The sequence below is a fragment of the Sciurus carolinensis genome, chromosome 15 (assembly GCF_902686445.1).
Source record: "Sciurus carolinensis chromosome 15, mSciCar1.2, whole genome shotgun sequence".
Taxonomy (NCBI): Eukaryota; Metazoa; Chordata; class Mammalia; order Rodentia; family Sciuridae; genus Sciurus; species Sciurus carolinensis.
Window position 1 is genome coordinate 45,763,657 of NC_062227.1, and position 26,578 is coordinate 45,790,234.

Consider the following 26,578-nt stretch of genomic DNA (forward strand, 5'->3'; position numbering starts at 1 on the left):
GGCCAACATTTCCCATGAAATGGAGAAAGAGCCAGGTTGTCTGTTGCATCTCAGCCACTTAAGTATCGTGACATCATAGCAATCTGTTTACAGGGCAACTTGTGCAGGCTGGACCAGGGTCTTGGCAATGGAGGTCATGAGAAAAGTGACTGGATTCTGCATATGATGTGAGGGTTGAGTCAGGACAGCATGCTCCAAGGCACGTGGAGAATGAAAAACTAGGAGTGGAGGGCCATCCCAGTGTTTTTGGAATTAGCAGCAAGGTGCATGAAGCTGCCCTAGCTGAGAGAGCAAACCACTGCAGAAGGTGCTACAGTGAGGGGTAAAGGTAAAAAATCTGCAAATGTTAAAGCCCTGGGACTTAGATGAATTGAAGACGACAAGAGTGAGGTCAATGAATAGGAGAGGGCCAGGGTATTTAAAGGAACAATGAGTCTGGGAAGGAGAAGCAGAAGGAAGCAAACCAGGTGAGTGCTATAGCCTGGAAGGATGTATGTGAAGGAGGAGGGAAAGATCAGCTTAGTCTAGTGAGACACAAGGTCACTTGAAGAGGAGAAGCTTTGAAGGGCATTGGGAGCAAAAGTTCTATTTGAGTTCTAGAGAAAATAAAAGAAAATTTGGAGGCAGTGAGCAAAACAACTCTTACACTCTTATAAATGGTTTGACTTCAAAGGAAAGGAGAAAAGTTGGGTGACAGGTGAAGATGTAAATGGGGTCAAAGTTTTTTTTTTTTTTTAATTGAAATTATTCAGACTGGGGTTGTAGCGCAGTGGTGTGAGGCACTGGGTTCAATTCTCAGCACCACATATAAATAAAGGTCCATTAACAACTAATAATTTCTTTTTTAAAAATTATTCATATTGCTTCTATGCTAGAAGGAAGGATTTAGCTGGAAAAGCATGGAAGATGAGGACAGAATCACTGGAATGGGCTTCTAATGTAGCACTGGAGCAGGTGAACCCTGCTAAAGGACAATTTGTGAGTAGTCACAGGAAAGAGGCTGTGTCCTGGGTTTAGGTACAGGAGGGAGGGTGGAGATGGAATGGAGGCTCTGAAAGATCTTCTGACTTCATCTATTAAGCCAGTAAATGAGGCCATTCCTGAGGATGAGATGGATAGGGAGGTGAGAGGTGAGGCAAGTTCTGGTGGCTTTGAGCCACAATGAGCTTCAAGTGCAGCCAAAGGCATGGTTTGTGCAAATACAGAATTGGAATCTGGGGAGAGACAGAGGTAACCTTATAGCCCCTCTATGCCTGCTCTGGGCCGGGGAACTGCTTCCTTGCCTGTCTCCAGTTAGAAAAGAGGCCCCTTACCTGTGGCCTTGTTGGGTCCTGACCAGCTGCCACAGGAGGGCAGAGAAAGCAAGGAAAATTTCTCCTATGAACCCAGATGGGAGCCAGGAGCACTGTCATACCTGGAGAGGGTCCTGTTCCTGGAGCAGGCCATCAGTCATGACCCCCTATGCTTCGATTGCTTTTTTTCAATATCTTTTCTGAAGTCACTCCATGTGTCTACCCCCTAGGTCACTTCATTGGTTTTTTCATGGAATTAAAGCTCCCTTGCCACCTTCTCATTTTTTATTTTCTTCTGTGTGCCTTCAGGTTTGTGGTCCACAGGCATTCAGGATGCAGGTGTAAATGGACAGTGTGGCGACATCCTCACCAACAAACGGTTCATGCTGGACATGCTGTATGCCCATAACAGAAAGTCCACGGATGACGAGGAGAAGGACGAGAGCGAGACTGGGAGCACGGAGCAGGAGGCGGAGGCGGTAGCCAGCCTCGCCTCCAGGATATCCACCCTGCAGGCCAACTCTCAGGCCCCAGATGAGAGCGTCAGGAGGGTGGACGTCGAATGTTTGGATAACCGGGGAAGCGTAAAAGCATTTGCTGAGAAATTCAACAGCGGGGACCTGAGGAGAGGCCCCAACTCTCCTGATGAAGAGTCCAGTGACAAGGCCCCAGAGACAGCGCCTGCGCAGCTGAAAACCGAGTCTGATTACATCTGGGACCAGCTCATGGCCAATCCTCGGGAGCTCAGAATTCAAGACATGGATTTCACCGACCTGGGAGAGGAGGACGACATCGACGTCCTGGACGTGGACCTGGGTCACAGGGAAGCCCCAGGACCACCTCCTCCACCCCCGCCCACCTTTCTGGGTCTGCCACCCCCGCCCCCACCGCCCCTGTTGGACAGCGTCCCACCCCCTCCAGTCCCTGGTAATTTATTGGCTCCTCCTCCTCCAGTATTCAACTCTCCTCAGGGCTCAGGGTGGTCTCAGGTACCCAGGGGTCAGCCCGCGTTCACCAAGAAAAAGAAGACCATTCGTCTGTTCTGGAACGAAGTCCGGCCTTTCGAGTGGCCATGTAAGAACAACCGCCGCTGCAGAGAATTCCTGTGGTCGAAACTGGAACCCATTAAGGTGGACGCTTCCAAACTGGAGCACCTATTTGAGTCTAAATCCAAGGAACTGTCTGTCACAAAGGTAGGCCTGGGCTCTAGCATACTTCTTGATTTGCACTGGGGTAGGGCTGAAGAGATACCCTTCTTAAGGTAACGGACTATTTGGTAAAAAATTCACTGGTGTATATATATTTAAATAATCTTTTATGGTAGTGTTCCTGTGCCACATGCTTGGTGTAAGTTATGTGAGTTAAACATCAGTTTACTACCATCATGCAAAGCAGCTTTGAGAGAGAGAGGGAGAGAGAGAGCCTGAGTAAAATCAAAAAAAAAAAAAAAAGTTGGCTGCACAGAGAGAGCACAGTCCAGTAGCAGATGTCAGAGTTTAACTAGAGCAAAGTGGCCTTATGGTTGATGGTAGTACCTTGCACTTTAGCTGTAGCCACTCAGTGCTTTTACAAAGGCAATAATTCAGTGACATTTCTTTGGATAATCCCCTAATTGAAACAACATAGTGCAACTATCTGGATATTTCCCAATGGCCATATATTCAGCATCTTATAAATATTACACATGCATCTAAAATTGTTATTTTTCAAAAATATTTGGTAACCTATAAACCTTCCTGCTGTGCTATTGTTAACAGAGATGTTAGGTCCACTTTTATAGATGGGAAACACTATCCATGAAATCAGGATTAGTGAACACTAATGCAAAAACTGCAAGATACTGGATCACAGAATGTACGTCTCATGGTTCAGTATATCATAAAACCTCCTTTACATATTTTAAAGAACTGGGGGAAAAAAACCCTGTGACTCAGGGTGTATTCCAGTTTTAAAACAGTCTTGTAACTCTCTGCTCTCCTCAGGAACTTGGAGTATGAAAAAGTACTTTATAATGTAAACATGTAAGTGTTTGTGATCATGAGTCAATTCTAACTCCATGTTGCTCCCGCTCTTGAATCATCCTTTGGAGTGTGTGTAAAGCTGCCTGAGTCAGGCTCTCAGACCCAACAGCCATGCATCAAGTCTGAATCCATACTGTGTAGTACCCTCAGGATGAGAGTGCCCTTCAAACAAGGTAGTGTCTGTCACCATTGGGTGATGCTGCAAGGCCAATCAGAGCAGCTGTCCTTGATAAGTCTCCTCCTGAAATCCATGTTAAGGCTCTTAAACTACTTGCTACTCTTTGCAGGTTGGCATTTGCCCCAGTGTCTCTTTCTGCTCATTCTGAGTGAGGATATGAATCTAAATCATTTCCAGCCTTGGGAATCCCCTCAAATCAGAATTAAAGCCTTCTCATTTGTAAATCCAAACTGCTAAGGTCTAATGTAAAACATCATGTGCAGTCAGTCCTGCCCTTCAGTTGAAAGTTGGTCCAGCTTTTGTCCTCTCAAGAAAATAATACCCAGGAAGGTAGTGCTAGGCACTCACTCTTGGTGTGCTTGTATCCAGGCTTTTCCAGGCTGGTTCCACCTGGTACTAAGCCACCCACATGCCCCTTTCTGATTCTTACATTCAGGCTGGCATTTGGGAGAAGGATAGCTGGGATTAAGAGAGCAGTTCCTATATGCCAGAAGTCACCCACAATCTACTTTTCTGGCACCACCCCTGACCCACTGATCCAGTTAGCCAGCCTCCTCCTCCTCTTCCTCTCTCTCTGATATTTTGGTGGGTTGGGTTGTTTGGCTCTTTTGATTGCTCATCACGGAGGTTGCTGAGGACAGGCTTGTCTCAGGGCTGAGAAGAATGAAAAAGAGTAATGGTTTGGCAGTGGAGGTACTTTTAACTTGATTTTTACAAAGAAAATAGCAAGATTAAACTGCCTCAAAAAGACCCAAAATAAGTGATTCACCTGTTCCCTCTTTGCTTGGTTCCACTGTGACTGGATTGGTTGGTGACAAAATTGGGGCTCTGTCTTCTCTGTACTCTGAGATTTCATTTTTAGCTGAACTATGTAGTTGCCTCTTAAAATACTATAATGACTAGCTAGTGGATAAATGTTTGCCTAGTTTTTGTCAAATGGGGACATAAGAGGAAAGTAATATACAGTTGGCCTTCCATATATCCATGGAAAAATATTCAAAAACCTTTCTGTACTGAACATGTACAGATTTTTGTCGTTATTCCCTAAACAATAGTTTGACAACTATGTATGGACCATTTACACTGTATTAGGTAGTATAAGTAACCAATAGATAAAAGTATGTGGGATGATGTACATAGGTTATATGCAAATGCTGTGCTACTTTATTTTTACCGTAAACAAATGGGATACATCTTGTTTCTCTGTACATGAAGTAGAGGCATACCATTTGTGTAATCATACATTTACCTAGGGTAATAGTTTTTGATTCTTTCTGTTATTTTTTTCTTCCCCCCCACCCCTCTCACCCCTCTTTTCCCTCTATACAGTCTCTCCTTCCTCCATTCTTGCCCCCCCCACCCCCCATTATGTGTCATCATCCGCTTTATCAGCGAGATCATTCATCCTTTGATTTTTTGAGATTGGCTTATCTCACTTAGCATGATATTCTCCACTTTCATCCATTTGCCTGCAAATGCCATAATTTTATTCTTCTTTATGGCTGAGTAATATTCCATTGTATATATATACCACAGTTTCTTTACCCATTTATCAACTGAAGGACATCTAGGTTGGTTCCACAATCTGGCTATGGTGAATTGAGCAGCTATGAACATTTTGTGGCTGTATCTCTGTAGTATGCTGATTTTAAGTCCTTTGGGTATAGGCCCAGGAGTGGGATAGCTGGGTCAAATGGTGGGTCCATTCCAAGTTTCTAAGGAATCTCCACACTGCTTTCCAGAGTGACTGCACTAATCTGCAGCCCTACCAGCAATGTATGAGTGTACCTTTTTCTCCACATCCTCGCCAACACCTATTGTTGCTAGCTGTGCTACTTTTTATAGCAGACTTGAGCCTCTGAGGATTATGGTGTCCTTGAAGGGCTTTGTAATCAATCTCCCATGGTTACTGAGAAACAAGTATATTGAGAAGTTTACCAAATTGATTCCAGAATGTTCTACAATGAGACCCAGGAGGCTATACCTTTGTTTTTTGGAATAGAAAAATGTGAGCATGAGCTTATTTTAAAATGTGACAGAAAAAAAGAATACAAATTAGGATTAAAACATATCATTTTGGAGAGGTGTATCCATTTTGTATATGGTCTCAATTCAGATATAACCAATTTCACTTCTGTTTCTAATCACTGATTTTCATAAAAAACAGCTGTAAATAGCCACTTCCGAATTCTGGCTCATGAGAAGTTTTTCATTAAACACAATAGACTGAAACAAGAATGAAATACACTTCACAAGACAGCAGAAAACAAAGGAAATTGGTTTTAGTTTCCATTGGAAAACTAACACCAGACCTGAGTTAGAGGGCATGGCTGTGACCATCCAAGTCACTCCCAAACAATCACAAGCCAGATCCAAGGCTGGAGTGACCATTTAATAAGCATGAAAAGGGCAAAAAGATGTGCTTTTTGGTTTCCTTTCAAAATAGTTTCTGAAACAGGATCTCCTTTTCTCAGCAGGAAATACATAGAGCTTTGTAGTAAGATGACTTTCAATGTGTTTTATGGAGAAAGACAGAAAGCTTGTGCTAAACTGCATGTTATATTTCTGCTGGTCTGAGATGTGGTGAGTCACATAGGAGATTAAGTGACCCCAGAGAAAGATGTCAGGATACAAAGCTCCAGGTAAAAATCTCCTGGAAAGCTTATGGGTTTGACACGAGGAACCCCAAGAAGTGGCCTCCCAGCTCTTGTGCCTAACCAGGAGTAGCAAAATCCCTGGTATTTCCAAAGGGAACTTTCTTCATCCTAAGTTTCCACCAGACCAAGACGAGTGTGGAACAGAACAGGAGACTATAAAGAAGAGGACTTAGTTTCCCTTTGGGGTCTGATGGTATCTTGCTTTTTTTGGGTTCATTAGCTTTTCATGGGAATTTGGAGACTAGTTTAACTTTATTTACCCTGAAGTTTCAGAATATATCAGAAACCATTAACAGTGACTTTTAAAGCAAATTTGGAGGTAATGATTTGATTGATCAGGGGATAAGCCCTGGCCTGGGCTGTTTTTTAAAGCAATTCAGAGACTCTGAAGTACAACCAGGGTTGTGACTTGCTGATCTAAAGTGACAAATGAGGCACTAAAGGGGCATTGCCTCTCCACCACCACCTTCCACAGTGAGGCCTTGACACATTTTCCTGAGAAGAGATGAAAAACCTCCCCACCCTATATTCAAGGTCAGGGCATAAGGGAATACATTATTTTATTTAACATCAACTTCAGAAAACCTGAATTCTACCTGGAAATTCAAAATGCAATTTCCTATGACTGTCATGCCAGCACAGGTCCTCATGTAAGTCTCCTGGTTAGGGGGATGGATACATGATCACAGAATGTCTGTTTAACCATTGATCTTTGCTATCAGACACCCAAAGGGCAAACACCGACATTAATACTTTTTTCTCTTTACAGTAAGGCAAGCGTATTCTGGTGAAAATTATATGCCTAAGTAAAGGCTTTCCAGTCCTTGTTGAGACTTTGTGATCTCTCATTTTTCTGCCTTAACCTTTTGCTGTATATCCCACCATCTCACTTGTTGCGAGGAAAATTCCATAACTGTCTTATCCTGGTGACATCTGTATCATTGCATCCTTGTAACTGTCACTTTATCAATGGACAGTTTTGAAAAGATCCTGTAGTGTCACTGTTTTGGCAGTGGTCAGGGAGTGAGGAGGAATGATTCATCATTTCTAGAGCTTTGGAGCCAGACCCAGACCCGGGGTCTCCAACAGAGATGTTGGGAAGGAGCTCAGCTGCCTTTCATGGAAGCGCTCTCGGACTTTGCAGTATTCTCCAAGACTCGGAGTTCTCTAAATAAACCATGTCCTTAGCCTTGTTTCTAGTTTCAATCTCAGGAACTCCTGGGGTGACAAGTTCTATATGTTTAATGTTCACTTTTTAAGTATTATATCCTCCATTCCTAGTGAAATTACTAATTAAAAATTCAAAGGGGTGATCAGTTGGTTGGTATATCCAGAAACTTGAAGCTTAATAACTACTGTGTACTATTTAAATTTGCCTCTGCACCTTTTTTTTTTTTTTTTTTTTAATATGCTGCCTAAATCTTCACGTTTCTCTTTCCCAAAACTTGAGGAACTACCAAGGGAAAGTTAAGGTCTTTTCCTTTCCCTAGGATGCTGTCCCAAATCAAGTTGTGGTCCCTCTTGTGTCATGGTTACCCTCTCCACATAACCATTCAGAATCAGGTTTGAGTCCTCATTTAATTATTCATTCCTGGAGACAATAACTTGTTCTATCCAGAAATCCAACTTCCATATCTCCTTTGTGGGAGGCATTTCATGATTCCTGTGTGCATCAAGCATTAGTGGTAGGCCAGCCCTCTGGATGGGTCTAGGCTCTGTGTGGTTTATTTCAGAGGAACCTTGGTATCTGGCTTACTGTTGTAGCAATTATTCCTATTACCCTGTGTGACTTTTGGACCCTAGTAGAGGCTGAACTTACAAGGTCCTGTTCTTGGGGCTACTAGTTCTGGAGAGTGGATCTCTACCCCAGGTAGCTTATTGCCAGGTGTATCTGGGGCTGCAGAGATAGTCACAGGCCTTCTCTTAAGCCTTGGCAGTTAGCAATTGCTGCTTAGGTTGGTTCCTTCCTCTGTGTGTGACAGAAGTCCTGCGTGTCTTTTGGCCTTAGGTGCTTCCCATCTGAAGCCTCATTCTGGAGGGATTTGCCTCCGTCTTCCTGAAAACTGCACCTTGACGCCCCCTACCCCAACCCGCAGACTACTTGAGGGAAGAGAGCTGAGTTGCCTCCATGACCTCCTTCCTGTCCCTTCTAAGAGTTCTCTGCCTCTCTGGGCACAGAGGGTAACCTCTGTCTCTCATCCATCTTGGCTATTCACACCCCGCCCCCTCTCCCTTCAGTGTTCTTGGCCAAGTCAAAAACAAAAACAAAATCCCTACATGGCATCCAAGCCCCAAGCATTTCTCCTAAGAATGTCCTGCCCTGGAGGGTAAGGGCTACTGGGGCATGCCAGAGGCTCCCTGGTGGGTTGCAGCTTTGTGGGAGGGGTGCTGCTACAGGAGTTCAGCATAACTGGGTTTTCTGGAACAAAAACAGAGCCTGACTTTTTCCCAGCATCTCCCATCCCTCCTTAAAGAAGCAAGTTCCTCTTTTCCCTTGAATTCTCCTGCACATATTTGGGAAAGTAATATGTCCAGAGACAGCACCCGAGTGGTGGTCCCCCACACTGCCTCCCATCCACCCTTTTGCTGATCCACCCTGGAGATAATTGTTCCTGTGTTAGCCTCCAGCCATCCCCACCAGTGACTCATTCCAATATCCCTTTCTCCCTGATAGTTCTTGGAACTTGAAGAAGGCAGAGGTATGGTGGTTGACCTTTCATCGAAGAATTAGATGTGTGGGGATGGGGTTGTGGCTCAGTGGTAGAGCACTCTACAAGCACATGTGAGGCACTGGGTTTGATCCTCAGTACCACATAAAAATAAATAAAGGTATTGTGTCCATCTACAACTAAAAAATATTTTTAAAAAAGAATTAGATGTGAATCTGGGCTCTCAAGCACAGAGCTCTGGCTTGCTGTGACTATAACTTCCTGTTACCCCAGAGTTGACTATTGTTATGGGGACCTCCTAGAGCTCCACAGGAATACATTCTTTCCTGGTCCCCATAGAAATATGCCATTTGAGAAATAGGTGCCTGACTGGCACTTAGGAAATACGGGTTTCAAGAAATGGGGTAGCAAAGAGAATGAATGAATTCACGAATGAATGAATATATATTCACAGCTGATTGGAAAGGACTGCCGGAGGCAGGGTTGAGCTTGTTTCTCAACCTCTTCTGCCTCTGCTCAGACTTTGGGGTCATGGACTGTCATTGAAAATGTCTTCAGGCTGCAGTTGGCAAGGATGAAGATGTACCCCAGGCAGCAAGAGAAATGGTGTACCCCTGCCATTCTGGCCCTTGGCCATCCCCACCCTGGCCTGTGTTCCTGCTTTCCCCTGACCTTTTGTCTCCTGAGATGAAAGATGTCAGTGAGTCCACTGTGTTACAGTGTTCACTTGCACTATATTAGTTTGTTAGACTTTTTTTGGTCCCATATTAGGAATCCCTCTCATGCAAGACTGTGGGTCACTAATCTTAGTGTCTATGTTGAAATCCCCTGGGCCATTGTATAAGAACTTTTTCTACCCTGCCATTCTGTTCTGCTCTGTCATTCCAGCTATTCAAATGTCTGTGCTACACATTTTGTTCGTTTTGCAGTAAGTTTTGATGACGGATCAGATATTACATGTAACTCTACCTTTTAAGAATATTTTTGATTTTTTAAAATATTAACTTTAGAATATATTTCTCTAATTCCAAAAATGAATCTTTTTGAACTTTGAATAGAATGATTTAAATATATGAGATCAGAGAGACCTAATATACTTATAAAATTAAGACTTCCTATCTAGGAACATAATGTTTCTCATTTAGCCTAGTCTTCTTTTATTACTTTCAGGAAATTTTTATCATTTTCTTGTTGTAGGCCTTGCCCTATAATGATATTCCAAGAGGTTTGGGGTTTCATTTCCTTGTTTGGGTGTTTGGGGGCCATGTTTCTTCTATCAAACATAAAATGACCTTCTTATCTCCTGCCTGGGAACTTTTCCTCTTCTCTTCTTTCCAACCATTACCTCTTCCCCAAACACATTTCACCTCCTCCTCCAGATGCCTTCAGAGGGGTATTTACATGTCTCATCTTCATAAGGACCACTCTGCTTTCTCTGACCTCTGCTTTATATCCCCTTCCTTCATTGACCAATTTCTTAATTTCCTTATTATATATAAACCCCGGACAATTACCATGGTTTTCTGATCAAAGAAATACAATAAGGAAAAGGGATTTGAGGAAGACTTTTGGCAAATGTAGGCTGGATGGTCAGGGAGAAGAGACTGGAAGCAGGTGACTGGTGATGGACTGGTGAGAGGCTGCGTGTTGGGAATTGGGCTCAGGATGGAGGTGGCAGGAATGGAGGAGGAGGAGGAGCAACAGGCATGACAAGCTTTGTGAAAGAAGGGCAGGCAGCACTTGCACTGCTGTGGGACTGTGTGAAGGATCTAGTGAAGCTCATGATTGCAGATCTGGGGCTTGAGCCTGAAGGACAGTTGAAATGGATCAGAACTGATGACCATCCTTGGACATGGTCATGGGCTCGAAGCAGGGAGAGCTTTGGCTTGCTCTTGCAGGCGTGGTTGTGGTTTTTGTGGGAGGGAAGGGGAGGAGTAGACAGCCCCCTCTGACCTACTCTCTCATCTTGGGCAGAACTGACCAGAAGGCACTGGAGTGTTCCATAGCATCAGGTAGAGCTTTACTTTATCAGGAATGGCCTTTAAAACACCTCTTGCTAAAATCCAGAGATTGCATAATTCAGTTCCAGATATTCCTTTACTTCTTATCTTTCCTTCATGCCTGCATAGATGTGCTCTGTGGGGACAGCTCTCCCAAGCCTCATCTTGCTCAGTAGTTTATAATGGAGCGTTTGGATGTGTCCATGTGTGTAAACCGAGTCCTAATGAGATTGGAACCAAGGTCATATCAGCTTCAGAGCCACCATGTAGGTTTTGTGTTTGCCACAAATGAACACTGGCCACCAGGGAAGAAGCTGAAACCTGAGTGGTGCTTCTCTCCCAAGCTCTTTGTGGGCAGCTGTTCATGGAGGGGCCGTGTCTCCCCAGAGGTGGAGCATCTTTTTCTCATTTGCACGGAGGCTCCAGCTGTCCTAGCTGGGCTTGCACAGTCATCTCTCCAGGATCTTTGGGTGAAAAGAACTGTATGGATGAGAGGCTGAGGACTGACAGTACCCAGAGAATCCTTGCTGTCCATCACTTTGTTCTTTATGCTCAACATCTGTAGTTTGTCTTTTTTTTTTTTTTCAAGCAAGCAAAGAGTTTATTAGAGAATTTAAAGTGACAGTGCACTCAGCATTGGCACAGAGTGGACCATATCCAAAGAGCATAGTGAGGCACTTTTAAAGAGTCTGAATTTTTCTTTCTTTGTCAATAACTAGTTTTAATTCATCCCCTATAATTGACAAGTTAATTATAGCCCTTTGTCATTTTGAATGGCCCTCAGCAGATTTTATTTTTGAGGATTGCAATAACCAGATCACAGAAGATGTTTTTGACAAGGTTTTAAAATAATAGTTACTTTAGCGGGTTATGATCAACTATGGCTGGTGATGGTTTGCTATACCAGTTATATATGACCAAATGCTTATCTATTCTTTGTTGTTGTTGTTGTTATTTTTGCGGTGCTGGGGATTGAACCCAGGGCCTGTGCTTGCGAGGTAAACACTCTACCAACTGAGCTATCTCCCCAACCCCTTGTCTATTCTTTGAATGCTTTCTGTTTTTCCCAGTCCTGTGACCTATGACTTTGTCACTCATGAGACGTCTACAGTTCTACCTCCAGGCGTCAAGCCAATGTTCTAGGCAGAAAGAAGGGGAAAGTTTGAAGGCCTGGCTTGTTGGATCTGTCCGTTTTTAGTCAGGAGAACAAAAAACCAGAACTAAGTCACAGGGCCAGAGTTAGATGCAAAGAGGTAATTTTTGTTTTAATGGACATATTGCCAGCCAAAAAGGAAATGAGGGTCCTGGTGGTGATCAGGGAGAAGAGAACAGATATGAATAGGGGCGCTGGAAAAGCAGGCACCCCAGCACCCTAGTGCTTCATCTCAGGTTCTAATATCCCTCTTCATTGTCCAATTTCTGCATTATGCCAAACCTTTCTCATTCCTTCTTAGTATTCCACATAAAATATACTGTTTTAAATTAGATTTCAAAACTAAATTGAGAATTTTCACTTTTTTTGGCTAAATATGTGAAAGACAAAGCCTGCCTTGCAGGAGGAAGCATCTCTGCCACATGTCTCTGGGAGCCCCTGTTCAAAGCCAGTGGCTACACCCGCAGGAATTGCCCCTCCTGGCCACCAGGCCCCAAAACAGCTGGGATGTCTTCAGTTCTTCATGAAGAAATTTGAGTTTATTCCCAAATGCATATTTAAGGATCTAAAATAGAATGTGAGCAATTAAGTTTGGAGGGCCCAGGAGAACTTTAGTGGGGCTTCAGTCTGTGTCTCCTTGGTGACTCCCCATGTCTGGTGTTGCCTCAGGCCAACTTCTCCAGATGGCTCAGCTGCTCCCAGGCTACATTCCCTGCTTCAAAGGAAAGGGTGACAGTGAGAGTGAATGGGAAGCGCAGTGAGCCACCCGCTGAGGCCTGACTCTAGAGTGTAGTCAGAGTCCCTTGGCCAGCCCTTGAGGTCTTCAGGGATGTGCCCTATCAACCTCCAGCCTCATTCCTGGCATCTCCTTACCAGATGCTGCCCAACTCCTTACCTTCTTCCCTGGCCCAAGGATAGATCCCAGGTATTCTTTAGGACCCAGCACAAGTGACCCACTTTACCACCAGGTGATTACAGCTGCCCCAAATTGAGCCCTCTTGCAGTGAGCACATCTTGTCATTGTGCTGTGTGTCTTTTCCTTCAGGAGAACTGCTCTGACTTACTCATTTCTGGTCGCCTTAGGCCTGAATTGGAATAGTCATCTTCCCAGTCCTATGTGCCTCAAGGGAAACCTGAGCAAGAGCAGGCATGCTGGGCCAGGTCTCCCACTTGACCCCCGCTTGCCACCTACACTTCCTTAGGACTGAAGGAAAAAAAATGTGAGGGGGGAGTTGTGGTTTGTGGTCACAACTCTGGGTCATGATAAGCATTGGCTCAGTACCTCACACAGTCTTTGCTAGGGTACTGTAATAAAATGCCATGGACTTGGTGGCCTAAAGCATTTGTTGCTTATAGTTCTGGAGGCTGGCAAGCCTAAGATCAAGGTGCTGGCCAAGTTGGTTCCTGCTGAGGGCTCTCTTCCTGGCTTTTGGATGGCTATCTTCTTATTGTTTGGTGAAAGGAGAGCACTAACTGTTTTTTCTTATGAGGATACTAATCCCATGAGGTGGATCCCACTCTTGTGACTTCACCTAAACCTAATTGCTTCCAAAGGCCTCACCTCCTAATACCCTCACATGGGGAGTTAGGCCTTCAACATACAAATTTTGGGAGTGGGAGGATACAGACATTTCAGTCTGTACGCTAGCCCTGGGCTGCCTGCAGGGATGAGAGGCGCCTAGGTCCTGCTTCCAAGGGGGACCCAGGCCAGCAGGGAAACCACACACAGGGTTCTATGAGGATGTCAGGATACCTCTTGCTTCCTGTTCTCCTCCTGGCCTCTGAGCCTGCCTATACCTTATTCCTCTTCATCAGCACATGCCTCGTCATTTCTCTTCCATAGTGGGCCTTCTTCACCCACCCAGTGGGCAGCTACACGGATGGTTAAATGCAGCAGGAAAGGTGGAGGTGACCTCGCCTAAAGGACGTGGGATATTTGAATGGCAGGGGACCCTGAGCCAGTTCAGCTGGGTTTATGGAGGGGCTGAGAGGCTCCTCCTTGTCAGTCCTGTCTTCTCAGCCTGTGTACTCACTTCTTCATGCACCTGCCAACCAAGACACATTCTGACACCTCACAGCCCACAGGAAAGGAACGTTGAAAGATTTTACTTTTGTTTTCACTGCTTCTATGGAAAAAAAAAATGCAGGTATTTTTCCTTGCAAAATATCACATCTTTCCCAATTGAAGGAAAATCAATTTTATTTTGTAATGTGTCTGACTCACAAAGTTCCATTGCTGACCCAACTTTGGCGACTTCTCAGAGCCCAATCCTTGATCTCTTTCTTCTGGACTAAGCAGTAGCCAGTCCTCGCCTGAGTTGAATCGGGGCCATTTGTTTTCATTTCTAAGTAAGTGCTGAGTTTTCTTTTAATAATGAAACACAGAAAGGACCCATGATAATGCATTAATCTTGGATTTTCCTTGTTTTATCACCAAGAAAACTGCTGCAGATGGAAAAAGGCAGGAGATCATCGTTCTAGATTCCAAGAGAAGCAACGCCATCAATATTGGCCTGACAGTGCTGCCCCCTCCAAGAACAATTAAGATAGCCATTTTGAATTTTGATGAATATGCCTTAAACAAAGAAGGAATTGAGGTAAGGGAAGCTGTCAAATATCGTTTCGGTTCTCTACTTTATCACATGCATAAAATGTACACATTATTGCATCTAAAGTGACTTTCCTCACAGGGTGTCTTGCCATTTTTCTGTTCTCGACCAGACTCTGAATAATGTTAATAATTTTTCATTTTTAATCCATGGAGAGGCAAGCCTCATTTGCCTGTGAAGTTCAAAGACCCTCCTTCTACAGTTCATCTATGGACCTCCTTCTGATCACGCTCTGAAAATAGACTATCAGAACCTCCTAAGGAGGCTGCTGGGTTCTTCAGTCATGTCATTCCACACCAAATATGTTTAGGAAACGCTTTGAAATATAAGGTTTTCAATTTGTGATCACATCTGTGTAAAGGACTTTGTTTCTCTCTTGGCACTTGTTGGGATGTATAGAGATACATCTTGTTCCATAATCAGGAGAACTAAGCCAATTGAGGCTGTAGCACTTGTTGATGTGAATGTCAAAAGTGGAGAGAGATTGGGTGACATGGCTGTCACTGAGTGATTGGTAGGTGGCCCAGCTGGAGCCATGGTTCACCTGTTGTGCCACCATTCATGTTCTTCCACCAGGTCATTTTCTCCTTCACCAGGGTTTCAGTTTGTACTCTAATAATGAAAGAAGAGCAGATGGAGCTAATGGCCAGCTGATAGTCCTCTGTAGGGGCATTGCAGTCTGAGGGTCCCCTTGGTCAAGAGGGGGGGGTCTGGGAACATTGCTTTGTGACATTGAGGGACACCCAAACCATCCTCCCATTGACCAAGGGCTTTGAACTCCTTTAAAGCCTCTCCATGGTTGGGGTTCATGCATGCACAGTCTTATTTGAAATACTTGAGCGGGGAGGGAACCAGTGAAGTCTGACCCTGAAGAGGAAGAGTAAGCCTTTGACAGAAAAGCGAGAGAGGGTTGGACCACAGTGCCAGACTTGCCCACAGCCCTGGGAGTGGGAGGGAGTGGTGGGCACACAGTCTGAACCCTGCCGGCCACACATGCCTTTGTGCTTCCAGAATAAAACCTGTTCTAAGAGGCCTATGCTGAGTTCAGTCATGTCCTCAAAAATTCATGCTCTCCCAAAAGATAGGCTTGCTTGGAAATGGATCTTAGAGATGTAATCAATTAAGGTAAGATCATCTGATTAGGATATGTCCTAAATCACATGACTGCTCTCCTTATAAGAAAAGGGATGTTGGGACATAAACACATAGAGAAGAATGCCATCAGAAGACAGAATGCACAGGGAAACAGAACTGAATGCCATGTAATGACAGGGGCATAATTTAGAGCAGTGTGTTCATAAGCCAAGGAATATCAAGGACAGAAGGCAAACAAAGAACCAAAAAAGAGGCAAGGAGCAATTCTCCTTCAGAGAGACCATAGTACTGTTTAGTCCTTTTATTTTTTTTTTTCTCTTATTTTTTTCTTTGTGGTACTGGGGATTGAACTCAGGGCCTTGTACTTGTGAGGCAAGCACTCTACCAGCTGAGCTATCTCCACAGCCCCTGCTTAGTCCTTGATTTTGGACTTTTAGCTTCTGGAACTGTGAGAGAATAAATTTAGTTGTGTCAAACCATCTAATTCGTGGTACATTGTTCTGGAAGCCCTAGAAATGCATATGAGGCTCAAGCAGCTCTACTCTGAGAAGCACACACACCCTGTTCTGGAATAGGTACAAGAGGGAAAAATGTGTTTCCTTCCTGGCTGGAGAGAAAGTTGTACCCTGAGCCCTGGAATCAAGCAGAATATCCAGGTGGGCACACATGGCAGAGCAGGGCAGGGGGATAAAGGAATGAGTCAGGTGACAGCAGACAGAGACAGATGTTGAGGCATTTGTCAGGCCCCAAGCAAGAAGGGTCAGGCTCACTCTGTGTGAGGCATCCTCACTCTGGGGTCCTCCAGAGGAGCGAGGAAGAAGACTGGGCCCTGCCACTGGGTGAACCCGGATGAGCCAAGTGTGAAGTGTTTTTCATAGAGGAGAAGCAAGGTCTGGGCCCTCTCAGACCATCCTGTTTACTTTCCAAGGTCCTTTAGAAATTTCAAATTCTTTGATTCATACATGGAGAGGTTTCATATACAGCCAGAGCCAGCCCAATGAAAGGAAAAAATGACAACTTCTCCTTTTAAAGATATTTCCCCTCCTCAGGAGGAGAAGTTGAAATTCCATCAGAAGAGAGCAAGTCCTTTCATTTTTGCCTTTGTTCTTTCCTGAAATACAGCTCTCCCTGGGTTGGGGAAGTTTCAGATAATAATAAATTACTTAGATTTTAGAATGAGCCAATGATTCTTTTTCGCTGTCTGACTGATTGAGCACCCTTTTGATCCAGGAAGGAATATTAAAAGTAATAATAATGCCAGTGGCTGTAGGAATGAACACAGCACTAGGTCAGCTTTCATGGGTTTCTCCTTGGGCACCCTGTAGGTGTTTACAGCACTGCAGATACACAACGTTGTGCTCCATCTTTAAAAAGAACCAAGTGAGTCCCAGCATCAGACTGCCAAACCCACAGGCACCCAAGAGATCGAGCAGAACGTGAGCCCTGAAGCCTGAGTGCAGGGTGCGGGCCTTAGGGGATGTATGGGCCAGGAGCCCCTCTCAGGCCTGAGCTATGTGACCCACAGAATGGGAGAGAACCTGAAAGTGGGTGAGAAGCACACAGGAGGGAGCGTGGAGTCCCTCACAGTCCTGCTAGGGTCTTCTGCCCAGGCATCCCTGGCGGGCAGGTAGTTTGAAGTGAGGAAACACAGCTACAGAAACTACTTGGTAAATCCTTACTGAGATTTTATTGTGTCATAAGTCCTCAGTAAACTCACTGAGTCACAGCAGCACTTGGAGTCTGTTTTAGTCAGCTTTTTCACTGCTGTGACTAAAAGGATCTGACGAGCACAATTATAGAGGAAGAAAAGTTTGAGGGCTCACAATTGCAGAGGTCTCAATCCATAGACAGCAGGCTCCATTCCTCAGAGCTCAAGGTGAGGCAGAACATCATGGCAGAGAGAAGCAACTCACATCATGATCAGAGGCAGAGTCCACTTGCCAGATACAAATACATCCCCAAAGCCACGCCCCAATTCCCACCTCCTCCAGTCACACCCTACCACTTCAGTTACCTCTCAGTTAATCCTTCTCAAGGGGTGAAATCACTGATGGGGTTCAGACTCTCACAACCCAATCGTTTCTCCTCTGAACCTTCTTGCATTGTCTCACATGTGAGCTTTGGGAGACACCTCACATCCAAACCAAACAGAGTTAAAACATTTTGATCAGTTTTCCTCTAAAGCTCACACTCAATACTATTGCCATTCAGAGTTGGCCAGTCTTTGTTGTGGGGCTCTTTTGTGCCCTGAAGGATGTTCAGCAGCATCTCTGGTCTCTACCTGCTAGATGTCAGCAGTATCTACCCACCTGGACCTTGACACACAGCCCCAAATGACTCCAGACGTTGTTAATCCTTCCCTGGGAGTAGAATCACCGGGGCTGAAAATCCCTGATCCTAAGGCTTCCTGTGTGAATCCAGGGACTGTGTATATCCCTCAGCAATTCCATTGGGAAGACTCCAATGGAAACAGCCCTCTTGGAACATGTGGAATCCAGGACACTCTGACATCATCTACTATCTCTGGCCATTGATCTCAGGGACCAGGAGGGCATAGAAGAAAGATCTAAATCCATGTGCTGGGCAGTACCCAGAGCTTATTTGGTAGGTTTGTTGTTCAAGAATTAAATTGAAACTGAGATGACAGTTGTGAACTTACAGATCTTCACTAATAAGATTTCCAGCTAATGCCCAAAGGGCCTTTTGCCAAACAGTCTGCTTCTTGAACACAGGCACCATGGCTTAATAGGGATGTTTGAAAGTTATGTATACCTAAATGTAATTAGGATGTATTAAATGACATCCTGTGGCTTTGCTTAGCAACCGGTGGTATGTATCAGGGTTTATCATGCAAACCTAAGGGAGTACTTAACTTCATTAAGGAAGTAGTATTTATGAAGAGTATTAAATTTTAGAAAATTATTTTTGGGCCATCTCTAAGTAGCATAATAATATTTTCCAAAGTAATATGTCATCAAATTTTCACAAATGGAAGTATGAAGAGTCCTTTTTATTTTTTTCCTTTTTTATTTTTTAAGTCTGTCAACTTAGAGGGTAGCACATTCAAATGGTTCCAAATGAAGTTTGACTTGGCTCAGTTTGGTTGTGAGACCTGATAGCATCTTGGGAACAGACATTTCCTCAGCCATACATGCAAAGCTACAGCATCTAAGTAGTTGGTATTGTACAAGCCTTTCCACAGGTTGCCAACTGGGTGCTGGACACATACAGATGAGCCTGCCCATGGAGAGTTACTGTTAGCTTAGTGGGACCAGAGAACCAAGATACTCTGATGAATGGACATAGCTGTGCTGTTAATTTTGAATTTCTAGTCAAATCTCCATGAACTATGGAGCTGGCACTAGGAAAGGAGGAGAGCCCCTAGGTGGTTTTCTAGCCCTGTCTTGGTTGTTCCAACATAGCCTCAGGTGAGTCATTTCATCTGTAAGTCTGATGCAATAATTTCTGCCCAACATGCCTCAAAGAGTAGTCACCACGAAGAATCCTGCTTCTGTATATAATTACAGTACTAATTTTAAAAAGAATAACAACAGGGAGACTAATTAGAGTAAAGAGATCAGGGGGAGGGAGGAGAGGAGGGGAGGGAAAGGGAAGGAACTAGGGAATGAGATTGATCAAATTATGTACATGTATGATTGTGGCATAACAAAGTGCACTGTCATATATAATTATATCAATTTTAAAAAGAATGAAAGAAGATACTATCGAGATGCTTTAAGAAAGTTTTTTTTAAATCCTAAATTGTGACATGAAAATAAGTACATGAAAAGAACAACATTTTCTCATAAGAATATGCAAGTTGTATATAAAGCAGGCTTAGCCCTAAGTTTTCTGATTTTCTACTGTTATCACCCAAATAATCCTCATCATAGATTCTTATCCAAAGTTGTAACCAGGGTTCTGTTCACAATCATAAAGCAAAATAATGACTCTATGGTCTTATGTGCAGGTGAATTAAATGGACAAACTCAGTAGAATTTGGTTTTAGAAAAATGGATATTTTTGCACTGTTTTCTCTGAAATATGACTTTCAGATACAAAAGCAAATGTATCTCAAGCAGTATTAAAGGGACACTATCAGGAAGAATGTTGAAAACACAACTTAACACATTCAGGTTTTGGTTTTGTTTGATGTTTGTTTTCTTGCATTACCAAATGAAAATCATAAAATCATCAATAAACCTATTGATATAGTAGAAGAGCAGGTAAAAATGCTCATCCTGTTATTCCTTTGCTCATGGAAAAAGGGCCATTGGCTCACAGGAGGTGGCTTTGACCTGCTGTTCCACTGTCTATGGCTGCTCCTATTGTCAGTGATGTGTAACAAAATAAAGTAAAATAAACTGACAGATGGCAACCTCATAAGTCTTCAACAGTGAACAAATGGTTTGAATTAGAGGAGCGAAAAACAAAAGTAAAGATGTTTGATTACTTTCTCAAAGGAACAAAGCAACCAAACTGTTGCAGAAAAATGCCTTCTGAAGGTTATAAAAGGTGTTGGCAGTTGTTTGATTTGGAATGCTCATCATGCTCAAAACAATTTAAGCATTAAGGAAATTAAAATATAAACTTTAGTTTTTATTTTGCAAACTAATTAGGTTCAAATCATGGATGTTTTAAGAGGCGAAATCTTACTTGAGTTATTTTTTTAATGCCATCTGTGTGGACAGTGGGGCATGAGCCAGGCAGTGAGCAAGCGAGAAGCCCCGTGGCTAAGTATTTCTCCTGATGCTCAAATTCCACCCACATGGCCTCAGCGTTGGGAGCCATAATGAAGAGCAAATTGGAAAGAACATATCTAAGGGCTCACCAGGTGTCACCTGCTGCAGCCTCATTCTGACTGTGGCTCAGAGTACACATCTTCAAAGTAGTTTTACATCACTGGCTTCTGATAGAGACAGCCCCGCCTGTTAACACTCTGATCAAACATGTAACTGCTTCTACCCTACCCGGGTGTGTCCTGGGACCCAGTAGTATAAACAATCACATATATGGGGACTGGTGTCCATTATTTTGCTACAAATTTTTTCATAGTTTTGAGCTAACATAGAATGAAATTGACTTTTTTGGATATACAGTTCTAGGAGTTTTAAATCATGTATAAGTTGATGCAGTGACCACTGCAAGCAGGATTTGAAACATCCTAACTCCCATACAGCTCTTTTCTGATTATATGTTTACTCCTACCTCTATGCCCTGGGAACCAGGGGTGCTATTGCCATCACGGGTTTTGTATTTTGGAAAATGTCATGTAAATGGGATCATACAGTGCATAACCTTTAGAGTTTGGCTTCTCTCACTGAGCATCATACCTTTGAGAGTCATCAAGTCATTGTACGTATATAGTCCCCCTCACCCAGAGCTGCTGACCAATGAACTACATCCCCATCCCAGTGTGTGTGTGTATTTATTTATCTATCTATCTATTTATGACAGGGTGGGCTAAGTTGCCGAGGCTGGCCTTGAACTTGTGATCCTACTGCCTACCCTTCCTGAGTAGTTGGGATTTCAGGAGTGTGCCACTGTGCCTGGCTATAGTTTACTCCTTTTATGACCCAGTACTGTTCTATTGTAGGGATGTGCCATAGTTTGTCATCCACTGAAGAATGTCTAACTCAAGACAGTTTGTGGCAGTTATGAATAAAGTTAATACAAATGTTCACATACAAGTTTTTGTTTGAACATAAGTTTTCATTTTTCCTAGAGCAAATACCTAGGAATGGAATTGCAGGGTTGTAAAGGTAACCTCTGTGTTTAACTTTTTGATGAACTATAGTTTGTCTTTTCATTCTATTAATAAATAGTACTTCTGACAGAGCAAAAATTTTCAATTTGGATAAATGAAATTCAGCTCATCAGCCTCTTCATTTTTGGTATCATGTCTAAGAATTTTTTGCCTAACATAGGTCACAAATATTCTCTCCTATTTTTCCTTCTTCTTAAAGAAGGAAGAAGCTATAACATTTTACTTTTAGATCCATGGTCCATTTTTTTTTGTTTTGTTTTGTTTTATGTATAAAGTGGAAGGTTTAAGTTAAAGTTTCACTTTTTTTTCCCTGCATACGGAATCCAATTTTTTCAACACCATTGGTTGAAATACTATCCTATTGCTGAAACCAGTGGGCTGTGTTCGTGTGTTATATTTTTGGCCTGCCTTTTCTGTCCCATTGATCCATGTGTCTGTCCTCTTGCCTTTCTCACACTGCCAAAATTACTATAGCCTTAAAGTTCTTAAAGTCAGTAGTGTGATTCCTCTAGGGTTATTCTTTTTCCTATTCCTTCCGGTTGTTCAAGTTCTTCTATCTTGACATGTAACTTTTCAAGCCAGCTTGTATGCCTATATAAAAATGATGCCAGCACTTTTTAAATTTTTTATTTTTAAATTTGTTCTAATTATACATGACAGTAGAATGCATTCTGACACATTGTACACAATTGGAGCACAACTTCTCATTTCTCTGGCTGTACATGGTGTAGAGTCCCACTGGTAGTGTAATCATGCATATATATAGGGTAATAATATCTGTATCTCTCCACTGTCCTTCCCATTCCCACACCCTCTCCCCTCACTCTCCTCTGCCCAATCCAAAGTCCCTTCTTTCTTTCTTACCCCCTATTATGATTCAGCATCTACTTATCAGAGAAAACATTCTATCTTTGGTTTTTTGGGTTTTGACTTTTTTCTCTTATTATGATATCCTTCATCTCCATCCAAGTACCACATTTTCTTAATCCGTTCATCTGTTGAAGGGCATCTAGGTTGGTTCCATAGTTTAGCTATTGTGAATTGAGCTGCTATACACATTGATGTGGCTGGGTCACTGCAGTATGTTGATTTTAAGTCCTTGGGGTATAAGCTGAGGAGTGGGATAGCTGGGTTAAATGGTGGTTGGTTCCATTCCAAATTTCTGAGGAATCTCCATGTTGCTTTCCATAGTGGTTGCACCAGTTTGCCATCCCACCAGCAATGTATGAGTATACCTTTTTCCCCACATCCTCACCAACACTTATTGTTGCTTGTGTCCTTGACAATTGCCATTCTGACTAGAGTGAGATGAAATCTTAGTTTTGATTTGCACTTCTCTAATTTCTAGAGATGAGTATTTTTTCATGTTTGTTGATTGATTGTATTTCTTCTGTGAAGTGTCTGTTCAGTTCCTCAGCCCATTTATTGATTAGGTTTTTTTTTTTTTTTTTTTTTTTTTGGTGTTTTTTGAGTTCTTTATATATCCTGGAGGTTAGTGCTGTACCTGAAGTATGTGTGGTAGACTTTTCTCCCATTCTGTAGGCACTCTTCACGTTCTTGATTGTTTCCTTTGCTGAGAAGAAGCTTTTTAGTTTGAATACATCCCATTTATTGATTCTTGATTTTACTTTTTGCGCTTTAGGAATCTTGTTAAGGAAGTCAGGTCCTAGCTGACATGATGAAGATTTAGGCCTACTTCTTCTCCTATTAGGCACAGGGTCTCTGTTCTAGTGCCTAAGTCTTTGATCCATTTTGAGTTGATTTTTGTGCAGGGTGAGAGATAGAGGTTTAATTTCATTTCGCTACATATGGATTTCCAGTTTTCCCAGTACCATTTGTTGAAGAGGCTATCTTTTCTCCAATGTATGTTTTTGACACCTTTGTCTAGTATGAGATAACTGTATTTATGTGGGTTTGTCTCTGTGTCTTCTATTCTGTACCTTCGGTCTATGTGTCTATTTTGGTGCCTCTACTATGCCATTTTTGTTACTGTTGCTCCATACTATAGTTGAAGGTCTGGTATTGTGATGCCTCCTGCTTCATTCTTCTTGCTAAGGATTCCATGCCATTGTTTTGACTGGAATTGAGGTAAATCTTTAAATCAATCTGGGGAAAATAAACATCTTGATTCTCTCAAACCCTGAATATAGTCTGTTTCTCCATTTATTTAGTTCTTTGATTGCTTTCATCAGTTTTTCTAATTGCAAGCATATAGATCTTGTACATTTTTTGTTAAATTTATTGACTATGAATTTCATTATAGATAGCACTTAACTGTTTTGTTCATTATCAACATATAGAAATAAAATGAATTTTTGTTTTGACCTTATAAATGCAACATTGTCAAACAGACACTTTTTAGATTTTTAAAAATTTCTTAAAATTTTCTATGTAATCAATCATGTCATCTGCAAATAGGAACAACTTTACCTTTCTGACACTTTGTATGATTACCTCTATGTACAATATTAAATAGTAATGGTAAGAGTAGATGGGAATTTTTATCTTTTAAAAAAATATAATCAATAAGAAATTTGAACTTGCAAGAATCATAATCATTCTGGTGTCTTTTTGCTTTCTGTACTTTTCACAACAGATTTTTTACCAGAAACAAATAAAAATAAGTAGGCACATTTTTTTTTTTATTAGCAGGTAGGTTTATAAATACCATCATCACTTTTCTTCAGACTTGAGTTTGATATTAAAGTTTATCATTTTAAAGTTCTGAAACAGTTAAAACAAAATTTTAATGTCACATGAACCAAAAGTCAACCTGAGTTCTTTACAAATGACTCATTTTTGTAGTTCTTAAATTAATCCATGAGGAATGCTACAAAAAATGTATTATGACCTGTTTCCCTCTTCTTAGGGAAGAGGGAGTCCTCCAATTTTCTTTCACTGTTCTCTTGCTTTCCATTCCCCTTTCATGTCTAGAATGTCCTTCAGAGGCAAGACCCAGAAAATGTTGGGCAAGTTGCTTAAAGTCTGTTTGGTTATGACATTATAACACCCATGTGTGATATAAAAAATGTATACAGACTATTTCTACGACCTGGTTGGAAAATTATAACATGAGTTTGAAATCATTGAAGGGGTGGGATAGGATCTATTACTGAGAAAGACTATTTTCTATCATCCCATCTTTCCAGAAAATTCTGACCATGATTCCAACTGAAGAGGAGAAGCAGAAAATCCAGGAAGCTCAGCTGGCCAACCCTGAAATGCCTTTGGGCAGTGCAGAGCAGTTCCTCCTTACGCTGTCCTCTATCAGTGAGCTTTCTGCTCGGCTCCACCTCTGGGCATTCAAAATGGATTATGAAACCACAGAAAAGGTAAGTGCTATCTTAAAAGAGGCAGCCCAAACCCTATGTCCCCTATTTTTTTAAAAAAATTCATAAATATTAAAGTAGTGAAATATCACTCTTGACACAGGATTTGCAGGGCAAGTCAATGATGACTTTGTTGTCTTGTCACTAGCTCTGATGTTACTTGTGCATGCTGACTGATCATCAGTCTGTCAGTGAAGGGTTGTTCTAAAGCATTTGCCTGGCACCAGCCTCGGACACTTGCTTATGGTCACATTGTGAGTGATTAAATTAAATAAAATGGTTTTCAGATTCTGTATCTTTATTGTAGAAAACTTAGAAAACACAGAAAAACACAGTATAGGGTATTGCCTGTCATCCTTTCACCTGATCATTATCACCGAGGCTGCCATTGACCATGACTGCAGGTCTTTGGGGGGAAACATCCTCAGTAGAAAATTAAAGATGAAGCAGATTGCAAAAAGTTGAGAAGAGACTTGAAGGAAAGAGACCTCAGTGGGGTAGGCAAAGGGACATTGAATGGGACATGGAAGGCACAGGAATTCTCTTGGCCTGGCCTGAACGGCAGCCAGTGGAGAGGAGAGAAAGAGATGGATGTGAATGGCAGGGGAACTTAGTTGAGAAAAACCATCAGAGGAGAGATTATGAAGCCCAGGTGGAAAGGCTCTGGGTCTCTTTCTTTTGGAAGAGGTGGTGGCATTGTGCTATGCTGAGGGCCAGATGAATGGCAGTGGGTTTGGGGGTCTTCATGAGGGTGCTACACGTTGAGCATTTCTAATTGGAAATCCAGATGCTCCAAAATCCTAAGTACTTTGAGTGCCAACACAAAGCTGCAAATGGAAAATTCCACACCTGATCTCATATAATGGGTTGTAGTCCAAACACAGGTGCAGTAAAAATAGTATATAAATTACCTTTAGGCTATATGAAGAGGCATATGTGAAACACAAAATGAGTATCATGTTTAAACATGGGATCCCATCCCCAATGTATCTCATTATGTATATGCAGATATTCCAAAGTCTAAAAAATTCTGAAATCCAAAATACTTCTGGTCCCAAGCATTTTGGATAAGGGATCCCCAACCTGTAGTATATTTGAGTTCATGAGGGAATCAAGCAGGGACAAAGACACCTAGGACCCCTAAAGTGATTGATGTAACTCAGCTGCAAAACCAGTTAGTACATGTGTGTGACTCTTCAGCAAAGTGAGGTATCATCATGGAAGAAACAGACAGTTGGGCCAGCTTTGGTTGGGTAGTGGGAGGGCCAGCCCAGGAGAAGTGAGGCTGCTGGAGAGTGAAGCTGAATATCCTGGGGTACAGGTGAGAAGAGCACTTCAGTGGGGATGTGGCGAGGGGGCCACAGTACAGAGGAAAGGCCAGATTGAGGTCATGAGGCTACAGGGCAGGCTAAAGGTCAGAAGGAGTTGGAGTAGCAAGGACAGTGGCCTTCTAGTGAGCAGCAACCTAGGCTAAGTGTGCCTAGAGAGGAATGGAGGAGACGGGTGGTCCAGGGACATTGGAGCCCAATTTCTCTAGTCATCTGCCTATGAGGAGGAAAGGCAAAGAGTGGAACCATGCTCTCCATGCTGGAACCTAGTAAGGAAGATTTCTTGGAAGTCAGCCATGGTCAGAGCAGAGAGGGTAGGATGACTTGAGGGTCCTGCTTGGGCTTAGACCCTGGGTAGACACACAGAAGACAGGGCACAAATTCTGTTTGGTCTCCACTATGGAATTGTTGGGTGTTAGGCTCTCCCTGCTGCTGTTCAGCACTTTGTCATACCTAGGAGCAAATGCCCCACATGTGAGA

At 42.7% G+C, this 26,578-nt stretch overlaps 1 protein-coding gene across 1 annotated transcript in view; it reads left to right on the forward strand.

Moving 5' to 3' along the window:
• Nucleotides 1–26,578, forward strand: part of Fhod3 (formin homology 2 domain containing 3) — a 472,090-nt gene that overhangs the window by 412,836 nt on the left and 32,676 nt on the right. The window contains 3 exon segments of the mRNA XM_047526634.1: nucleotides 1,602–2,485; nucleotides 14,409–14,567; nucleotides 24,591–24,773. Of these exon segments, the coding sequence (XP_047382590.1) occupies nucleotides 1,602–2,485; nucleotides 14,409–14,567; nucleotides 24,591–24,773 (1,226 nt within the window).